This window comes from Primulina huaijiensis, unplaced genomic scaffold, assembly GCF_012295235.1.
Source record: "Primulina huaijiensis isolate GDHJ02 unplaced genomic scaffold, ASM1229523v2 scaffold3245, whole genome shotgun sequence".
Classification (NCBI taxonomy): domain Eukaryota; kingdom Viridiplantae; phylum Streptophyta; class Magnoliopsida; order Lamiales; family Gesneriaceae; genus Primulina; species Primulina huaijiensis.
The window spans coordinates 295,861-315,806 of NW_027357612.1; the positions used below are offsets into that span (position 1 = coordinate 295,861).

The window sequence follows — 19,946 nt, forward strand, 5'->3', positions numbered from 1 at the left end:
AAACTTTTAAATATTGTGAAATAAGTTATGAAAACCATCATCTTTTATAACAATTATTTTGTCCCATGTTTCTCCGGTTCGTTAAATTCTGCTGGCCATTTGCTTCTCTTTCAGTGAGTTTGAAGGGCTGGGGACAAAAACACAAAGGCCGAGTTGCTGGGCATTCTTTCCTGCCAAGAGTTTAACTTTACTCCGGTATGGATTGAGACAGACTCTCAAGTTGCCATTAATGTTCTACGAGTTGGATCATGTAGCGACCCGAGCTTTGCTGAAAAAAATTTGTTGTTACAGGATGCATATTTATAGGGGAGGGAATCAAGCCTCGGATCTTTTTGCTCGTGAGCCTCATGTTCATAAATTTGTTAAAGTTTTTGTTTTTATGTAATAATATCCCTATGCAAATTTTGAGCGGTATAAAACTTAGAACATATTTACTTATTGAGTATGTCTCTTGTGGAACAGTGTCACGAATCTTTATCTGTCAGACCGATCAACCTTACTGATATTCACAATAAAAAGTAATACTCTTAGCATAAAAAGTAATACTTTTTCATGAATGACCCAAATAAGATATCTGTCTCACAAAATACGACCCGTGAGACCGTCTCACACAAGTTTTTGCCTTACTTATTTAAGTTGTACAAATCTGTAGTTGTATTTCTCCTGAGTCTCGGGTTAATCTCACTCTTTTTTTTTAGTACGAGTTCGTCATCTTATCCTGACCGAGTTGTGTTTTTTATTAGAATTATACATATGAATAGCATCCTTATGTTTTCTTCTTTGTTTTTCTACTCGTCCAGAAATATAAATTTTGCATATATGTTGACGAGCGCAATTCTTTTTTATCAGCCAAACATCTCGTGAAAGTTGAAGTTCATTTACAATGGAATCCGAGATGATCTTGGTCGTGTCCATATAAAAAAATATACATATAAATTGAAATACAGAAATATAAAACAGTACGAATCCTAACATTTAGCCATTTATGAGTAAAAAATATACAAAAACTCAGAAACACGTGGAATCTTAGTAAATCAAATCTCAAATGTTTACTATATCTATCTAAGCTTATCGGGTTCTTGTTTTGTTTCTTTCACGTATATAATAAGATGTCTCCCACATATTCCCCGATAAACATATTGATTACAAATAAATTATTTCATGAACTGTATTAATATAATTTACAGTGCAAACTTATCAAACATACCTTCGTATGCGTAGGTAGATAAACCATAGCACCCAGAGCCAGTTAGTTACCATAATGCCAGGGGCGATTCAGTTCATTGCATAATTTTATATTTAATTAATTAATGTGAACCACCTTTCTATTATATATCAAACAAATAAAAGAATTCTGTGTTGAGTTAACGGACACGTGGAATATTTGTTATTCGTCGAAGAAAATAAATTAAATTTTACACAAAAGCTTTCAAAATTAAATCATATCATAATATAATACAAAAGTACTTTAATTATTCAAATCTTGCATAACATATTTATATTTCAACCTTGTATCCTTTTTATTTATGTAAATCGGTTATCACGAGAAAGTCTAATCATATCTAAATTTGTTTAAGAAAAAACGTAGGAGGTCCAGGTGAATCAATTGTCATTGACCAAATTTAAGTTCGAGACTCAGTTGTAATATTCACCAACCCCCAACTCAAACAAAATTTTGACGCAACTCAAACATTTTGAAAAATTAGATATCCCCATCCAACCAATCAAACTCAAAATAATTTTACAGCCGATAAAGTGATTAATGCGTTAGCCTAAAGTAATAAGAAGTCTCTTTTCTGGCTGCTGACATATAGTGACCAAAACCCTAATAATTTCCCCATATGAATTTCTTGATAAAATATGGCTAAAAATTGGAATCATTGAACTCCAAAATCCCAAACATGAATTGTGGCCTCAGCAGAACAAGCAGCCACATATCTTTCATCTGCAATAAGGGCATTGCATTCCCCTATTCCTTCCCTTAAACTGTACAGGAAATTTCCATGTTGTATCTCCCAAACCCTAATGATTCCACCTGCACAAGTTAGCCCATACCCGCCATTTACGCAACCCAAAATCTCCCTCTGTGATGCACCCCTTAATCGACACGACACCACCATATCCGGCACATGACGTACACTAGTGGCACCCCGTCTATCAGTTATCATAGCTGAGTCATCGTTACAGTCGAAAGAGCCCACGATGATACCCCTTCGGTATTCTTCGTCACTTAGCACCAGCCCTTGGTTTTCGAGATCAAATACTATTAGCCTTAGGCTGGTGCAGGCCACAGCCAAATGATGGCTTGTTACCCTAATTCGGCCAATAAGATCGGTTAGTTCAGTTAGCAGATGCCACCCCATTACGGCTTCCGGATCGGTTAGGATTCCTCCAACAAAAACTAGCTCTTCTGTTTCGCTGTTCCAGATGTGAAATGAACGACCAGGAACACCTAGAAAAAGAACGAACGATGGAAATAGCACATGAAACATGGAACTTCATGTGGCAGCCTCAAGTAAAACATCGAAGGCACAAATCTTGAACTGCAAAATACCTGCATAAAGGCCAACCCACCACCGGTTACAGCCCGTAAAGTCAACTAGAGCCCCGTCATTCACAACATCACCCAAATATGCTCTTCGTAGAGGATTCACTCCCGTGATGACAGCCATGTGAATGTCACCATCCAGAGTAGCAAAGACAAGACGAATGTCTGATAAAATGATGCCCGACACAGCACTAGAGAACCGGCCAAGCCGATCACGGTGCTGAGGATAAAAAGTAGATAGGTGAAGCCTGGTTGGGAGGTGGAATAGGTGAACTGCACCATCAGCGAATCCAGCCGCAAGGTGATGATCCGAAAGAGCCAAGCGGCGGCAAGAGAGACCGTCATCATCATTGTTGTTGTTATCTGTTGGGATAAAATGAAGGGTGAAGTATATATTTCTGTGTAAGAGGAAGTTACAGGCCGTCTGGTGGCGATATATATACTCTTCTCGCCAAGTGTTGCGGATAAGATGGGTGATATTCCAAACACGACGTGTTAGATTCTGCCATAGAAGTTCAGAACGAGATATAGCTCGCCAAGTAGAACAAACCTGCAAACATTTAGAACATCACATTGGCAAAAATATGTTGGAACTAAACATGCACATCCTTTCACGAGTAAGAGAGACCGGCTAAAGCAGTGAGAAAATGAAATTGGTTTTGACAAAATTATAAGACGAACCTAAGAAAATGCTCCTTACATGTGAAACAGAGGCAGTGACTGGCGATTACCCACCAGCACGTAAATTTCAACTATAATTAACCAAAAAAATAAGCATTCCCAACACCCTAACCAAAAGTTAAGTCTCTGCCAAGACTAGCAACAATGTGATTTTGCATGGATTCCATATACACAATTACACCTAAATTTTTTTAGGAGAATAATCAGATGGAAAGACAACAATTTATAAATTTCAGAATGGTGCGATAAAGGTAAAAATCGAAAATGAGACCAGGACATTGACAATTTTAACACAAGAAATAACAGTGATGGAACAAAACTCAACAATTTCGTGGTTTTGATCTCACGCCAAGGTAAATGTGTGTTGTCGGCACACACTTTCTTCCTCCCATCGCATATTTTGTTGTAAAAAAAATTCAGAATGTATTTTCTTGTTGTCTCTCCTAGTAAGATATATATATATATATAACAATCACATCAACAACAAATTAAAAGTTGTTAGTGATTGTAGTTTGTGCAACTGCATAAAGAAAGGCTTATAGAGATCGCGAGGCTGAGGCACTATCATATCTCGTCCATTGTAGAGATTTAAGATTCCAAATCATATAGTTCTTTCATCAGGTCAGCAAAGATATTCGTAACTTTCTCCTTCAAAGTACACAACAGATCAACTTCACCTTTGGAAACAGAAAAGGACACCACTACACACCACAAGACCAAGTTGTAAAGGCCCTCCACCTCCAATTCAGTTTCAAGAAGCCGGATACAGTTTCAAGAATTCAAATGAGCCATAATCGACAATCATAGCAGCCATAATTGCTACTAGATCTCATTTACAAATTACAATTTTCAGTAGGCGGATTATCACTTTAAAATTATGTGTTAGATGTTTGTTATGTGCGATTTTTACACTTAAATTATGATAAGAATCCATTTGAATTATGCTAGTTTTTTAGCATTATTATGTATTTTGTTGTTTTATTTTGTGTTTATAGGGATGAAAGAAATTTCAACATGTTGAGATGTTTTTAGAGGGAGAAAAAGATTAGAAGATAAGATTGAAAGAGTTTGAGATTGTTGCAAAAGTGTTTTGATCGAGAAAGAAGCACCTCAGCGCCCGTGCATCCACAGACAGGTGCCTAGGCCCTTATCCGTTGATTAACGAAACATGCAGAAAAGTCGAGGGGATGGCGCATCAGCACGAAATGCACGGCGCTAAAATAAGAGACAGCACACAAGTGGCACCCGAGCACCACTCACTCAGTGCAACGACCTTTGCGCGAAAAAAATGATTATAGAGTCCATACCGTGAAGAAGTCTATCAAAGCGAGTTTGAAAAGCGGATAATGAGACTTTTAAAGGGGGATATCATCATATTGAGAGGGAGACCATTTCATTCACGTTTCACCCTAGAACACCAAACGACAAAATACCCAAACAAACACTACATAACTACGCATACAAAAAGGCTTGAGCAAACGACAACGGACAACTGAATCACAAGATGAAAGAAATTCATTTGGGAATGGAAAAATCAAATTTACTCTGTGATTTTATTTATCTGCCATGATTTATGATAATATAAATATATCTATGTGTTTAATTATTTCATCGTAAAATGATTGATTGTTTTAAGAGATTAAAATAATTTTATTTGAATTCTATATTTTGAATATTATTTTGCCTAATGTTATTTGTTATTAATATTTATTTGTATTTTCTTTAATTGTTTGCGATAAAATTAATTGATCAATAATTGAATCGTTATATTTATTCGAAATTTAACACTTGGGACAGGGATTTTGAATAGGACCATAGTGAGACACAACCTAGGATTTTTGTAGAGTTCGAGAGGCCTACAAGTTCCTTTGATGTCGTTGAAAAAGAATCATAGACTTGAGTAAATAATTTTCATGTTTGATGTTTGCTAAGGATATTGATATTGACATTAGAATAACAAAATTTACTCGACATTCGAGAGAGGCAGTAAATAACACTCAAGGGTTTTTGGCTTATAAATTGGAATAGGTAACATTATCAATTAATATGATTTATATGAATGAAAAGTTAGTTAAATCTTGTATCTAGAACTCGTTTTACTTCGTGTACCCAATATCGTCCTTGATAATTCTTATTAATTAATTTAATACAGTTTATTGAATTAATTGTCTTGATTCTTTAAATGAAGTTAAGATTATTTTAATTACAAGACTTGTAAATTTTCAATTCCCGTGAGAACGATACTTTACTCATCATATATTAAAACTTGAAACTAATGCTTGCAAGCAAAAAACACGCATCAATATTATTTTTTGGTTAGATTTATTTTTGAGAATATTTGTAAAGAGAATTTTAAAAATTGATTTGAAGATTTTTGCGAAAAATGATATAATTGAAGAAGATAATTGTCTGAATATTTTTTTGTTGAAGATAAGATGAAGATATTGGATAACCTTGTCTTGAAAGAAATAGTACAATTTGGAAAGATAATATTTATCTTGGATATGATGAGTTCTTCTATAGTTCTATATAAAATAGAGTGTTCTAAATGGCGGTCGAGGCGGCCGCTTAGGCACCGCCTAGACAGTAGGCAGCTCTCGACTGCACCGCCTACGCTTGAGGCGGGTGTTTTAGGCGGCCTAAGCTATACGACGTTGGGGAGGCGGGTCGAGGCGGTGAGCAGGCGGGCGAGGCAGGTAGTCAAGATTTTTAAGTTGTAGTCAACAATTTTAAAAACCTAGACAAAGTCAACTAATTTTAAATCTCAAAACCCTAGCACACCCCACTTTCTTTTTTTTTACTTTTGGTTTTCACTCTCAACTCTCAAGTCTCCACCACCAAGCCCATCACACACTGTCTGCCGCCCGCCGTGAACGGCCGGAATATTTAGGTTAGGTATTGCATATTTATTATTTATCATACTTTTTTATAATATTTCAGATTTTGTGATTTCAAAAATCAATTTTTTTCCTATTATTATTCATTTATTGTTGAAGATTAATAGCGGAAAAGGAAAAACAACCGGAGTTGGAATTAGCCAAAGTGCTAATGATATTGTTTAGGAATATGGGGTGTTGTATAATAAAGAGAAAAAGGATTAGATCACATGCAAGTTGCGTAAGAAGTTTATTAAAAGAAGAGTTTATAGGATGAAACATCATATTGCGAGAATTGTATGAAGCTTCTTTGTGCTTAAATATTATTTAATTACGTATCTTACATGGTATGAGATATATAGTATGAGGATAAGTAATATTTTGTAATAATAAAATAAATAGAAAATGATAGTTAATATAGTGTTTGATTTAATTGATTTGATTGATTAAATTTGAGATAATATGATATTACCATTTTGTTCTTATTGAAAATATTATACACACGACCAAAATAAAAAAACTTTAAAAAGAACAAAATGTTAGAATATTTTATTATCATTCCTTTCGATCGGAATCTTGGAAACCCATTCTTGATAATTTTTTATAAAAAAAAATCGACATAGTAGCAACTCCCAAGAATTCTGGTGAAAGCATGCTGCCCCCCCTTCCCACTTGGTATGGACACATATAATATAATACACTTTACTGACTCTGTATGGATTCTGTAGCCTAATGCCCCATGCTAGGCATGCCCCTCTGCCCTTCTAAAAAGATTACAATCTACGCCTCTCTCTCCTCTCTCACAGAAAAAGAGACAGATGAAAAAGTATACGGAATACCAAACTTAATTATTTGATTTTGCAACTTATGTTTACCATTAACTCGATTTTCAAATCTTAATACATTAAAAAAAATTGGAAGTACGTTGCTGCTTTTAACTGCTTATTTTTTGGTCCCTTTTATCACCCACATGTCAAGAAAAACCAGTTACTTGTAATAAAAATCTGCGAGATAAAATGTGACTTCATGTAGGTACAAATGAAAATAGGAATAGAAATTGTGGAAATGAAGTCAGGTGGGCTACACAAAGTATGATATTTTATTTTATTATTCCACATGTTTCATATAGCTGTAGATTTACACTGTTGTCCTCGACTTAATAATAATTATTGTCATGCTAAGAACACTGACATATTTTCCTCCTCTATTCAGATTAACTAGATAAGATCCTACGCCGTATTAAGTCCAGACAGAGACCATAAAATAGTTAAGAAGATAAAGCAACGATGAACAGTAACTGTAGAGACAGACAACATAAAAAGAAAACTTTAGTTCGTAGTCATCTACATCTGACACATTTTTTTTAAATAAAGAAAGTGTCAGTCGGATAATAAAGAGGGAGTTTATATTAGTACCACGGAGAACCCAAAGAGTAATAATTTTATTTGGTACTTGGGAGATATCCAAAGATTTTAACACTTGAGAAAGGAAAAAAAGAAGGCCTATTTGCTCAAGGGTCTAGGTCAAAATCTGCAGAATGGGTATACATTTTTGACAGAGCAAGAAAGGAATCATGCAGAGAAATAGAAAGAAACTATGGAAACAAAAGAACCCTTTTGCATGTAAGTATATTAGAAGAGGATTGTTGGTCCAAAAATGGTTCATCATTTTTTCTAAAAAAATATTCATTATTCTGGTTACTAAGATGAGAGTTTCAGCTTTCGCCACTAGAGCTACAATAAAAATTAAATTTGAACGTGTATTATATATTGATTTGGTTAAAAAGTAGACCGTCTTTTGAGCCTTTTCAAAAGCAATCTTTTAAACTCGAGTACCACATGAAGTGAGAGAGAGAGAAATCGATACGCAAATCTTTTCCCATAAGGGTTTTCTATAAAGATATTCTATGTAAATGGCAATGTGTGAGCTCTAAGTTTTCTAGGTGATTTGGTCAAAGATACGTCTAAATTAAATCGCAAGGAATGAAATGATGTGATATCCCGCAAAGTTAACATATAAAGTTGATTTGAACATCCCTCAAGTCATCATTAAGATCTCATAAAAATCTCAAAAAGAGAGAAAAAGAAAAGGGTACATACGAATATGTAAGAATACCTGGAAAATGCTGATTAAAGCGTGCGCTGCAGCAAGTCGGCCAGCAGTTCTCGACGCATCAATGGTTACTTCAAATGCGAGAGCTTCAATGAATGGTTCGGGCCAAACTCCGTTGCTGGATCGCATCCTACTGCGAGAAGTTGAAGGGCCAGCTTCAAACTCACCGCCTCTGCCGCCTCCGCCGCCTTCAACTTCTTCATCAGAAGAAGATGAAGACGATGTTGACATATGGAGTAAAAGTACGTCCAACTAAGGTGTAACAGAAGCTAGAAACCCCAAGATTTGGAGACAAAACAAAGCAAACAAAAAGAGAGAGAAAAGACAAACCGAAGGGGCCCAAAGAAGTGGACTAGTATTTTTTCAAGATTGTGCACACTGCTTATGAGAAAGAATTCTTTGTTTTGGTTAATACTCCGTATAATTATATTATTTTAATAAATAGAAATAATTGTTCTTCCACACCGCCTCTCTTCCCTTTTTAAATGCGCAAATACCGTGTCCGTATATATATAGCATATACGTACGCATTATTAAATCCAAGTACACCTGATACATATCTCGTTTTAGGCCAACTTGTGAAATCTTTAATTAAAATATATGTGATATTTGTTTGAGAGGAATCGGGCTACCAATTTTCCTTATCGCTGTTCGAAGAAATCTTTAAATAAATGAGTCTACAACATCAATTTCATGGCGCACTTAGTGGTAATCATTTGTAATTATTCACCAATACAGGCTAACACCAACTTGAGATATCTCTTCAATTTCATTCCACTTTTGAACATTCTCTCACGCAATTCATATGCATGTCGCGCGAGTTCTTTGATCAAATAAGAGCAACAAAAAAATTCATCACAAAAAACTTTTATTACCGACATTATCCTCAAAAATAGGTCGTCTCAATTTGGCCAACCTGGAATGTTTTTATGTGATGACTTTTGCTGTCCGCCACTAAAACTATATTTTTTTAATGACGATATCATTATGATATAAAGACAATTTTATTTTATCCCTTTTCATAAAATAAAAAGAATTACAAATATTTATTTTCTTGCATATATAATTTTATTATGTTTATGATAAAGTTTTTTAGCGGATTAATATCCACAAATCAATAATTGAAGATTTTTTTGTGGATATTAATCCGCTAAAAAATTTTATCATAAACATAATAAAATAGTATAGTTGCATAGCCGTAGTGTTTGACTAGAAGCAATGCCAGAACTGTGTCATGCTAACGTCTTGTCAAATGTCTATAAAGAACACTTTTGCTGCTATCATTTAATGTAAGAAAAATAATTGTTGTACTATTTTATTCGTTTTAATCAATTAATTAGTTTTCTCAAAACAAAATTATTAACTATATACATTTAATATTGGAAAAAAAATTGAATTTGGAGAAACACAAAGTACATAAAAACTTTCAGAGAGCGAAGCAGACACTCCAATAAAAGTGCTTTAAAACGATGTAACAATCTCAGGTCTCCTGAAACTGCACCTACTCTAGTCACCCCCACGCCCACCCCCACCCTCACCCTCACCCTCACCCTCTCACACGTGTAATATGATTTTAATTACACTAAATTAAATTATTACCATCAAAAGTTTATATAATATATATTGTAATTCAGTACTACTAGAACTAAACAATATCTTATATTATATTATTTAAAAATTGTGTAATTTTAAAGTGTTATATATATATATATATATATAGTTTGAAATAGAAAAATATAGTAAAATAGATTCCCATTCAATCAGCCTTCAGTCCTCATAAGTGATAAATGACAAGGACTAGTCAACTCGATTGCGAAGACTCTACGGACATCAATCTAGCTAAGATATTAAATGTCCTAAGGTATCCAAGTAAAAGGGTTTTTGTCTATTTTGTGTTTTCAATTCGCATCACAATATAGTATGATATAATGATACAACATTGATATTAGTAAATTAATCTTTATTTGTTTGATATTATATTGTACAAATTGATGATTTCAAAATAGAAACCCAAAATCTTGATTTTATTTAGAATAATTATTTCATATTTTATAAACATCCTCGAGTCTATATATGTTTAAGAACTAGAATCGGAAAAACGATTTTAGAACCACGCTTAGGTTTATTTATCAGGAAATATGCCCACTCTGGCTGCTTATATAAGCTGCCATTCGGCCTTCCTCGTGCTCTATGTACATTGAACTACGATCTTGATCCCTAAGCTTGACTTGTTAGTCTTACGTACGATCATGTATGTTAATCTGTACTAATTAGTGCCATTCTTTTTAATTATTATTAATGTTTCTTTTTCCTGAAATAATCGAATTTGTAGATAAATAATAAAGCTGAAAACGAAAGGTCATTTTCCCCAAATTTCAAAAAACAAATAATCAGGTAGGCTTATTGCCATTGGTAGAAGGACAATCTCTCCTTAGCTTTGTTCAATATTCCGTCATTTATTAATGTCACGTTCCCAGATGTAAAAAATATGAAAATTATGTTTCACTAATATTATTAATTGTTATTACAATGACTATTTATTATTTGGATCAAATGAAAGATCTTTTCGGGAATCCGTGCACTAATATTATTAAATGTCGGCTTGCGTGACGGCCGCTCGTCTGATCTACGACGACCAAGGGCAGGGTGAGCTAGAACACCAGGCCCAGCCCAGGCTTGATTTTTATGCCTCTCGATCCAAAAAACAAGTCAAATGTGTCTACGATTCCTTCGCCTAGCAAGGGTGTCTAGTCCCACCAAACATGAGTTGCGTCGATTGGTAAATGTATAATTTGATTATTTGTTACTTGTAACGATGTTGATTGTACTAAAAAAACAAGTCAAATGTTATAGGAATTTTTTTAATAACATGTTAGTAGACAACTAATATGATGAAACTTATTTTAAAGAGTATTAACTTATAAATATAAAAAATATATAATTTAATAAATATAATTCCAATTAGACATTCAAAAACTTACAAAATAATTTTCTTTTATCAGTTGATAAATATCAATAAATATTAACGATGGATGTTTAAAAAATTGGCCCAAAGGTGAAATAGGTTGATAAAATAAAAGGGCTAATAATATACTCAGATTAGTGAAATAAAATAAATTTTACATCAGAAACAATAACTTATACTGTACTTATTTAAAGAAATAGAGCGAATGAAATCTTCATCTCGTTAGTTTCTACTTGCGAGTGTCCTCTTGTCTTGAGAATGCCAAATATTGTTGGTAGAAAATTAAATTAAATAAGTGGAAAAGTTGGACTTCCTTTTTTTTAAAAAAAAATATTATAGATATCATATTTTAGAGCCGTTTTTTATTTTAGACCACTTGTCACGACATGTTTCTCTGGCTTTTTTTTGTGAATTTGATATCTACGCAAAACTTTGTTCTCTTATAAAAGCTTAGTGCTATATTCTCGAAAACATAATCATATACGTTTTAAGACAAGAATATGGACAAGAGCTTAGTGCTTTTTGTGAATTGATACCTGTCTCGTAAGTCTTCATCTCCATAAGTTACGGCACAATGCACCCACAAAATGTAATGGATGACCCAATTATTTGCGGACATTTTGAGATTTTTAACGTGAAGCTTTGCCTAAACAATGCACCCACAAATGTAATGGATGACCCATATCATATGTGGACATTTTGAGATTTTTAACGTAAAGCTTTGCCTGATTTATACACACACACACACACACACACACACACATATATATATAAGTAAGTGTGTGTGTGTGTGTGTGTGTGTGTGTTATCTACTAATTCCATGATCATAACTTGCTCCAGGAGAGATTGTGGCTGCTCATGTAAGAATGTGTAAATCCAGAAGCCATTGTTTCAGGGGAAGGTGCTTGGTCAGGAGCCGCAATTGCTGAACGATTTGCCTACACGAGGGTTTTCAACATGGCCGTTGTTGGCTGGGTAGCTGCTATTGTTTGAAGCCATGTGGTGAAGGAAGTGGAACGAGTCATGGTGGCGGTGGAGGAACTCATTTTGGTGGGGGAGGAAGCCTTGGTGGTAGTGGGGGAGAAGGAGGAAGTCATGGGGGTGAAAGGGGCAGAGGTGGTGGAGAAGGAGGTGAAGAGGGTGGCCGTATTGGAAGAGGAGGGGAAGGAGGAGAAGGTGATGGAGAAGTATATATAGATCAATATCAGTATGGGATTCCACGTTTATTGTAATAATAACAATAATTTATGATTAAAGTAATATTATTAATAAATAATTAAATAAAACTCCATGTATTTAACAATAGTATGATTTGTATTTCCCAATTCTCATAATCTCATTAATGAAAGAAAACAGCTTATAATCAATCTCCTTATCATCTGCCGCACTATATAAGTTCATGCACGGAGTCTCATATTCAAATCATCATCGATTCATGCCACACGAATTAAGTAAAGTTGAAACTTCTCCAATTTACAAGAGGCGAGTCCAAATCTTCTAAAAGCGTATAACAAATATGGGTGATCAAGGCTCAGGTTTTTGGTAGTATTTTCATTACCCGAACCTCACTCGATTCTGGTGACTATCTAACTATTTGGGTACTCGATAGTGTCGGATTCTGACATTTTTTAATTTTTTGACTATTTAAATAATCTATCAATAAAAAAATAGGCTTATCAAAATAACTATTTTCTATTCACTGTGATTTGTGGAACGGTTGTCTGATCAATTTTTTTTTTTCAAAATATATCAAATCTTCAATATATAACATGTGAAATTTAGTATCACATGCAATTTAAATTATTTAAATTGTAAAAAAATAACATTTGTCATAAAAATTGAAATCTGCATAAATGGACAATATCAAATATAATGGAGATAATAACAATGAAGTATCCTAAACTATAGCAATTAAAAGATTCATTTCAACTTTCACGTTTAAGTGTTGCAATTAGATATTTAAAATGCCAAAAATTTATGTTTTTGGGTACCCGGTCGGGTAAATATTTTCTACCCAAACCCGACCAAATACCTTATTTACTTGAAAAATAGCACCCGATCGAGTTTGGTAACCGATACCAAAATTCTAATACCCACCTCTATAAACAAATATTTTTTTATTTTAAAATAATATAAAACAATTAAAAAATTAGTGCATTGTGGAAAATTTTACAAAAGTAGTGAAATCTGGAGTCGGTTCGAAAAAAATTCGATTCATATTCGAGCTTATCGAATTCGTGTCGAGCTCCAACATGTTCGAACTTTTTCTAGCCTAACTTGAGTTCAAATTATTTTGTTCGATAGTTCCTGAATCACTCGTGAGCTTTAGTTTTTTTTATTTTTATATATAATATATTTATATAAATAAATTTTGAAACTTTCGAGTACTTATTTTCGAGCAATATATAATTCAAATAGTTTGCGAAGATATTTGAATATTTCGAAACGAACTCGAGATTTAATTCGAACCGAATTCGAGCAAAAAAATTTAAAATTTTCAAACTTTACTAATTCGAGCATTAAAATTTCCGTCATGTTTTGCTCGATTCGATTTATTTACAATCCTATAACAAAGTTCACAACACTGAATCCTCAATAAAATAAATAAATAAAGGAAGCAACATGTTTTAATCATTCAACAACAATGTCTTTATTTTTTAACTTCTATATTGCCGGTCCGATTTCCTTTTTTTCCCTTCAAAATTATTTTTCAATTTTATATATTAAATATTTTTTAAAAAAATCTTAAAAAGCCTACTGCGGATTTTGTTTGTAAACTTTTTCGCAATGCACTAACTTTGTAATTTTGTAATTGTTTTATATTTTTTAAAAAATAAACCCTGAACAACTACCCGTCACCCCCACCTAATTTTGTTGACAAAAAAGGATGGAATTATCCCGCATTTCTAGTTTGCAAGATTGCAGTTATATTTTTGACACGTTTTCACATATTTTTTTATTATAAAATGAATTAATCATGCTCTTATTTATAATAATAAATAATATTTTAACATAAAATAATATTATTTTTTAATGTATGATCCAATAAAAAATTTATCTCATAAAATTGGCTTTTAATATTGTTTCACACAAATTTTTATGTTTGCAAGAACCCTCGTTGTATTCATCAATGGAAAGACCCCAATTAATTAAATCCCAAAATACAACAATTATCGCTCAATTTTTCGTTCGAATCAATGAGTTATTATTATTTATTTTTTTGACGAGATCAATGAGTTATTATTGGTAACTATTATTTTGTAATAGCAGCACCGCGCATAGTATAATATGATATATTTTGTATTATATGTAACGTATAAATAATATATTTTTTATTTTCCAAATAAGTAATTTTGTTATGATATTTATATATAAAAAATAATTATCTCAAATATTTGATTTAAATATGAGTATTTACATCTAAATAAATATATAAATAAATTGAAAAAGTCATTTATCTTATCCATAATAGTTAGTTGATAAAACATGAGAAAAAATTAATGTGAAATACTTAGAATTACTAATATATACATAAAATAAAATTTACGCATCTATTGAATACAATGGTATGTATAAAATTTATGTATCTATTGAATTCAATGGCAATTTTGGAAACATATATAGTAATAAAGGCAAAAATTTGTGTGAGACGTTATCACGGATCGTATTTTGTGATACGAATCTCTTATTTGAGTCATCCATGAAAAAATATTATTTTTTATTGTGAATATCGATAAGGTTATCTCACAGATAAAGATTTGTGAGATGAGATCTACTCTAACATAAATGTATGTTGTTTATAGTTTATTATATTAAAAGATAGGGTTTATTATGGAAGTTGAACATATTATTTAAGGATTTGATTTTTGTATTAATTGACTCGAGCATACCAAAACTTATGGGGTAATTGATAATTTTATAAAAACAAATGTTAAAAATCAGAAATATTGATTGTAGTTGGTTTTTATGTTTGTAAAAAAAAAAAAAATCAATATTAGTATAATTAACATTTTTTGAGTAAGAAGAAGAAGAAGTACTGCCAGATCTCAATTGAGAATATTTGGGCCAAAAAACTATGGCGACAAGATGCGAAATACTCTGTGAAATCATCCTCGCGATCTTCCTCCCCCCGCTCGGCGTTTGCCTCCGCCATGGCTGCTGCACCGTAAGTAGTTATTCGCAGTACAATCTTCTCAGAGTATTGATAACCTGTGAAATTTTTCTTACTCGAGAGTGGATGGATTATTGTATTTTTCAGGCGGAGTTCTTAATTTGCTTGATTTTAACTATTTTGGGGTATGTTCCTGGGATAATTTACGCTCTCTATGCCATCATCTTCGTCGAAAGCGATAGATTCCGTGGAGATTATTACTACCAGCCTGCTTAGTACTGACCTGCTGCTATAGCGCACGATTCGTTTCTTGCAAGCTGCCATTACTATTTGGTCGTAGATCGGTGATGTGTTCTTCTTTACACTTTGCGATTCGATTTCGGAGTCGAAAGATTGGTTTTTGCTTTGTTTGTTTTTCCATTTTCTTGGGGTTGACTTATGATAAGGAAGTGGATTGTCATTCAGGGTCTATAAACATGGTTGATTACAAAATTTTTGGTCCCAGAATTCCAATCTGATTTCGGATTGGAATTGTGTCCTATTTCATCAATCTCTTTGGTCGCTAAAAGAATTCCAATACAAGAACTGTCTCTAATTTGGATATGGATCAGGGATTATATGTACGTGATATTGCTTATGAGGAAATTGGAGAAGAACATAAAATTTGCTGCCCAAAATGATCTGCTTCTTTGTTTTTAGATCCGTGTTGTTCTTTCGCCTGTTTCCGATAAATTCCAGCATTGCTTCGACCCATGAATTTTAGGAATCGTCGGGAAGATTAACATCTATTTTGTAATATGTGTAAAATTTAAATTTATTCACAATTGGAGGAGTTAAAATAACAATAACAAAATATAAGTGTAAATGACAACACTTTTTGAAAGATTTTTGTTTGCTCAGATTTTGATAAGTGTTTATATATTTACTTGATTGTGTTATTCTATATTTTTCTAATTTGATATTATTAACATAAATTTTTACTCGTGAAATTAAATGTTTATTCCATTACGCAACCAGATTTTCATAAATAAAACATTGTTTTCAAAAAATATTTCTAGAAAACAAAATTATTGGGCATTAGATAATTCAATTTTGTACTTGTTTCATGAAATTGCTAAAAAAATCTCCCGTTTGATATATTATTTTATGAAATTTTGTCTCCAACTTTATCTCTTGGTGGCCATTTTTCCAACCGCACCCACAAATGGGTATGAATCGTATGGTCGATACCCGATCCATGTGTACAAAAGACATTGACTTAATAAGTTTGCCCTTATATCACGCCAATCACGGTCTCTTCATATTTGGAGAAACTTCGCACGAAATGGCCAATAGCAAGCTTGCCAGTGGGGAGGGACTTTCTTTAATCTTTCCTCACACTTTCCAAAGTAGACTATTCTTCAAGTATAAATACCCTCTACTACTCCTTAATCGTCCAGAAAAGTTTGTCTCGATCTCTGAACTCGTGGTTGGTTGCCATGGATGTTCGTGGAGTTTTCAGTTTCTTGGTAATTCTGAAAGAAGCGTTCAAATTTATTCCCAAAAATGGGAAACTCCTGGGATTAGTAGCCCTACTCTCCTTTCTTCTGTCGGTGATCACGTATGTCGCGTTTGACTTCTCCATTCTTGGCCTGGCACAGGACACGGTATCTCTCGCAAAATCGTTCTTGACCCGTCCGAGCTCTTTTAACGCTTCCGATCCGAGCTCGTTTACACCTAGCTTAAGTACACCCTCCCGATTACAAGATGAGTATGATCATATGAGACAAATCCTAGCAATTACTTTTGCAGTTGAAATCGCCTTCCCGTTGATTTTATTCATCATCTTCTTTTTCACAACCATAGCAACAATTCTGATAGCTGCCGTGTCCACCACCGGGAACACGTTATCGATAAAAGACTTATTTTCGAGAGTCGCCGGAACATGGACAAAGCCGTTTCTTACAAGCATTTACGTTTCGATTCATTCGCTGGGCTTTTTACCAATTCTTGTGATTTTTGCTGTTCCTGTGTTCCTGTATCCAAACATCGTCACCGCTTTTATTGCGATTTTTCTCGCGATAGTCGTTTTTCTTTTCTACCTTTACTTGGTGGCTATTTGGGCGTTAGCCATAGTTGTTTCAGTCGTCGAAGAAGGTTGTTACGGGATGGTGGCTATGGGAAAAGCTTCGGAACTTGCCAAGGGGCAAAGATTAAATGGTTACATGCTGTCTCTTTTCTTCTTTCTGCTTAATCTGATAATTGCTCTGGTTTATCTAAAGATTCCTGGTAACACAATGCCCTCAAGTTCAATAGTTTATGTGTTGCTTTTGGAACTATTAGCTACCTTGGTGAGTATTTATCAAATGGTGGCATATACTGTATTGTATTTCCATTGCAAGAAGCAACATGGGGAAGAGGTGGAGATAGACATTGGAGTTATCAAGTATACTTTGCTGCCCACGACTTATCCTGTTAATTGATTTTCTTTCAAGTATTTTGCCTTTGATTGTGACCTCTACTCACTTTTTTACAGTCCAAGTGAGTTTTCCTATGAATCGCTCTTGGTTTTATTTGTGTATGCAAAAAAAAAATGTGTGTTGTAACAGAAGACAAGAAAATCGATGAATGAATTGATGTTTTTATGTTGTTTGAAGCGGGGATAAGCTTTCTTGTGTAGCTCTCTAGTCTCTTCTATGCACAAGGTAAATACTGTAAAAATAAGGAATGAACTGCTCTAGCTGATGTAAGTAGAAAAAGAAATGGTTAATGCCTGTTGAAGGAGTGGGCCTTTGAATATTTAACCAGACCATAAATGCATTGAAAAAAAGACAGATCACGAATCACGATGTCCATTGTATTCCATTCACACATAACAAAATAGGACAAAATATCTCTTGCAGACAAAAGCCGTCGGGTGGCACATTTCATGCTTTTCTTTTTTATTTAAAAAAATTAAATTTGTTTTACTTTTGAAAATGAAAATAAAAAAACTTATTAAAATAAAAAGTAGATTAAATCGTTCTGTATCTTACCAACAATGACGGAATCAGAAATAAAGTTCTCTGTGAGTTGGAATTTTAAATTTTAAAATTTTTTAATATTTTAAATTGATTTATTCGAGCTAACATCATATTATTTTAAAATTATAAAAAATTTATATATATATATTTTTTAAAAAAATTTGTAAAGGAGCATGTGGCTCCGCGCAGCTTACAAACTATATTGGAATATAAATATTTCCTAATATTTTTCTTGTTCGCTCGAGTAATGCTAAGAAGCTGTAGACCTGTATGGATATGCTCGTAAAGGAATTTTCAAACCTTAAATTTCTGTGTTAAGAAAAATGATCGATTCAGCTTCTTGCTATATGAAATTCTCAATGTTGGCTTAGACGATGAATTTGTACCGAGTTAGATCGCGTTATACAGTCTATGAACAAATATACAACAATGGATAAATAACGTTGTGCTAGGTAGCTAAGAGAAATGTTTGGACAAAATTATAAATATTATATATGAATGGTCATATTAAGGTGCTCATGTAGATATTTTTTATACATCTTTTATAAAAAGATTGACATAATTAACTATTTTTTTGATAAATGAGTAAGGATAAGATTGCGACTAATTTGGTGCTCAAGTATGGATGGGCTATAGATGTTAGAGAATAATTATTTCTTAACTTGAAACATAGCATTATCCCAAAGCAACGTGTCCTTCGAAAGGATAAGCTTACAAACAAAAGAATACAATTCCCAAATGATGCAATGTTATGTTTTCATTTATGATTTCTTATCAGGTAGGTAAAAATTGCTTGTTTTCAGCCTACTGATAGTAATCGATGGAGAAGAAACGATGGCGGGAGAAAGAAGAAACGCCGATCATCATAGCAATGAAAGGCCATCCCGGAACGGGAAAGAGCACACTGGCGCGCGCCGTTGCTAAAACTCTCAGATGCCCACTGATAGACAAAGACCATTTCCGCGACGGCACACAAAGAATCCAGCAAGCCCTGATGTTATCTTCACCCTCCACAGCCAATTCACTCCTCAACGACATGTCATATGAAGCGATGTGGAGAGTGACCTCCACTCAGATTGGTTTGGGGCTCAGCGTCGTCATCGATTCTCCTCTATCCAGGCGTGCCCACCTTGATCGGCTGTTGGATCTGGCGGGCCAGAACGGAGCTCGGCTGATTGTGGTAGAGTGCAGGGCAGAGGATGAGGATGAGTGGCGGCGACGGCTAGAGGCGAGAGGGAGAGTTGCAGAAGCAGAAAAGTGGCATAAGCCGGCGACGTGGGAGGAAATGGAGAGATTGTTGGAGGGTTACGGTGGTTGCTGGGACTATGACGTGGGTGAGGTGGGTAAGCTGGTTTTGGATACTACGGCTTCTGTCGAGATTTCGGAGCTGGTTTCCATGGTCATTCAATTTCTCAGTTCTTGATTTCTTCGCCAGCTATCAGGATTCTTGCAGCCTAATCAGTATTTCTTAATTCTCTTCTTTGTTTTAAATTAAATCATTATAAATAATATTTTATTGATAATTGGTTTCAAAATACGCCGTGTGGATACAATATTATCGATCCTCGTCCTCTTTTATTTTTCATGAAAACGCCCTGACGCTGATTTTTTATATTTTTTTAAAAAATGTTTTATTTTAAATGTTGATAAA

The 19,946-nt window shown here is 33.8% G+C and overlaps 3 protein-coding genes and 1 long non-coding RNA gene across 4 annotated transcripts; 3 read left to right on the plus strand and 1 right to left on the minus strand.

Moving 5' to 3' along the window:
• Window positions 1–1,776: 1,776 nt before the first annotated feature.
• LOC140968170 (transcriptional regulator STERILE APETALA-like) lies at window positions 1,777–8,513 on the minus strand. The gene is made up of 3 exons (XM_073429040.1): window positions 8,221–8,513; window positions 2,555–3,098; window positions 1,777–2,452 (listed from the first exon to the last, which is right to left on the minus strand). The coding sequence occupies exons 1-3, from the start codon at window positions 8,446–8,448 to the stop codon at window positions 1,878–1,880; spliced, it is 1,347 nt and encodes a 448-aa protein (XP_073285141.1). The 5' UTR covers window positions 8,449–8,513; the 3' UTR covers window positions 1,777–1,877.
• Window positions 8,514–15,150: 6,637 nt separating this feature from the next.
• On the plus strand, window positions 15,151–15,896 carry LOC140968118 (UPF0057 membrane protein At4g30660). Its single transcript, XM_073428968.1, has 2 exons — window positions 15,151–15,347; window positions 15,441–15,896. Exons 1-2 carry the CDS (start codon window positions 15,258–15,260, stop codon window positions 15,567–15,569), a joined length of 219 nt encoding a protein of 72 aa, XP_073285069.1. The 5' UTR covers window positions 15,151–15,257; the 3' UTR covers window positions 15,570–15,896.
• An 875-nt stretch (window positions 15,897–16,771) lies between these two features.
• LOC140968077 (uncharacterized) lies at window positions 16,772–17,755 on the plus strand. Its single transcript, XM_073428919.1, has one exon. It carries the CDS (start codon window positions 16,772–16,774, stop codon window positions 17,753–17,755), a length of 984 nt encoding a protein of 327 aa, XP_073285020.1.
• A 735-nt stretch (window positions 17,756–18,490) lies between these two features.
• On the plus strand, window positions 18,491–19,857 carry LOC140968127 (uncharacterized). The gene is made up of 2 exons (XR_012173707.1): window positions 18,491–18,747; window positions 18,886–19,857. It is a non-coding gene; the product is annotated as an uncharacterized lncRNA (long non-coding RNA).
• Window positions 19,858–19,946: the final 89 nt, after the last annotated feature.

Coding starts and splice junctions, on each gene's coding strand:
- LOC140968077 (XM_073428919.1), top strand. CDS start 16,772: ATGGATGTTCGTGGAGTTTTCAGTTTCTTGGTAATTCTGAAAGAAGCG.
- LOC140968170 (XM_073429040.1), bottom strand. CDS start 8,448: ATGTCAACATCGTCTTCATCTTCTTCTGATGAAGAAGTTGAAGGCGGC. Junction 3,099..8,220: donor CTTTAATCAGCATTTTCCAG/GTATTCTTACAT, acceptor AAATGTTTGCAG/GTTTGTTCTACTTGGCGAGC. Junction 2,453..2,554: donor GTGGGTTGGCCTTTATGCAG/GTATTTTGCAGT, acceptor TTCTTTTTCTAG/GTGTTCCTGGTCGTTCATTT.
- LOC140968118 (XM_073428968.1), top strand. CDS start 15,258: ATGGCGACAAGATGCGAAATACTCTGTGAAATCATCCTCGCGATCTTC. Junction 15,348..15,440: donor TCCGCCATGGCTGCTGCACC/GTAAGTAGTTAT, acceptor TGTATTTTTCAG/GCGGAGTTCTTAATTTGCTT.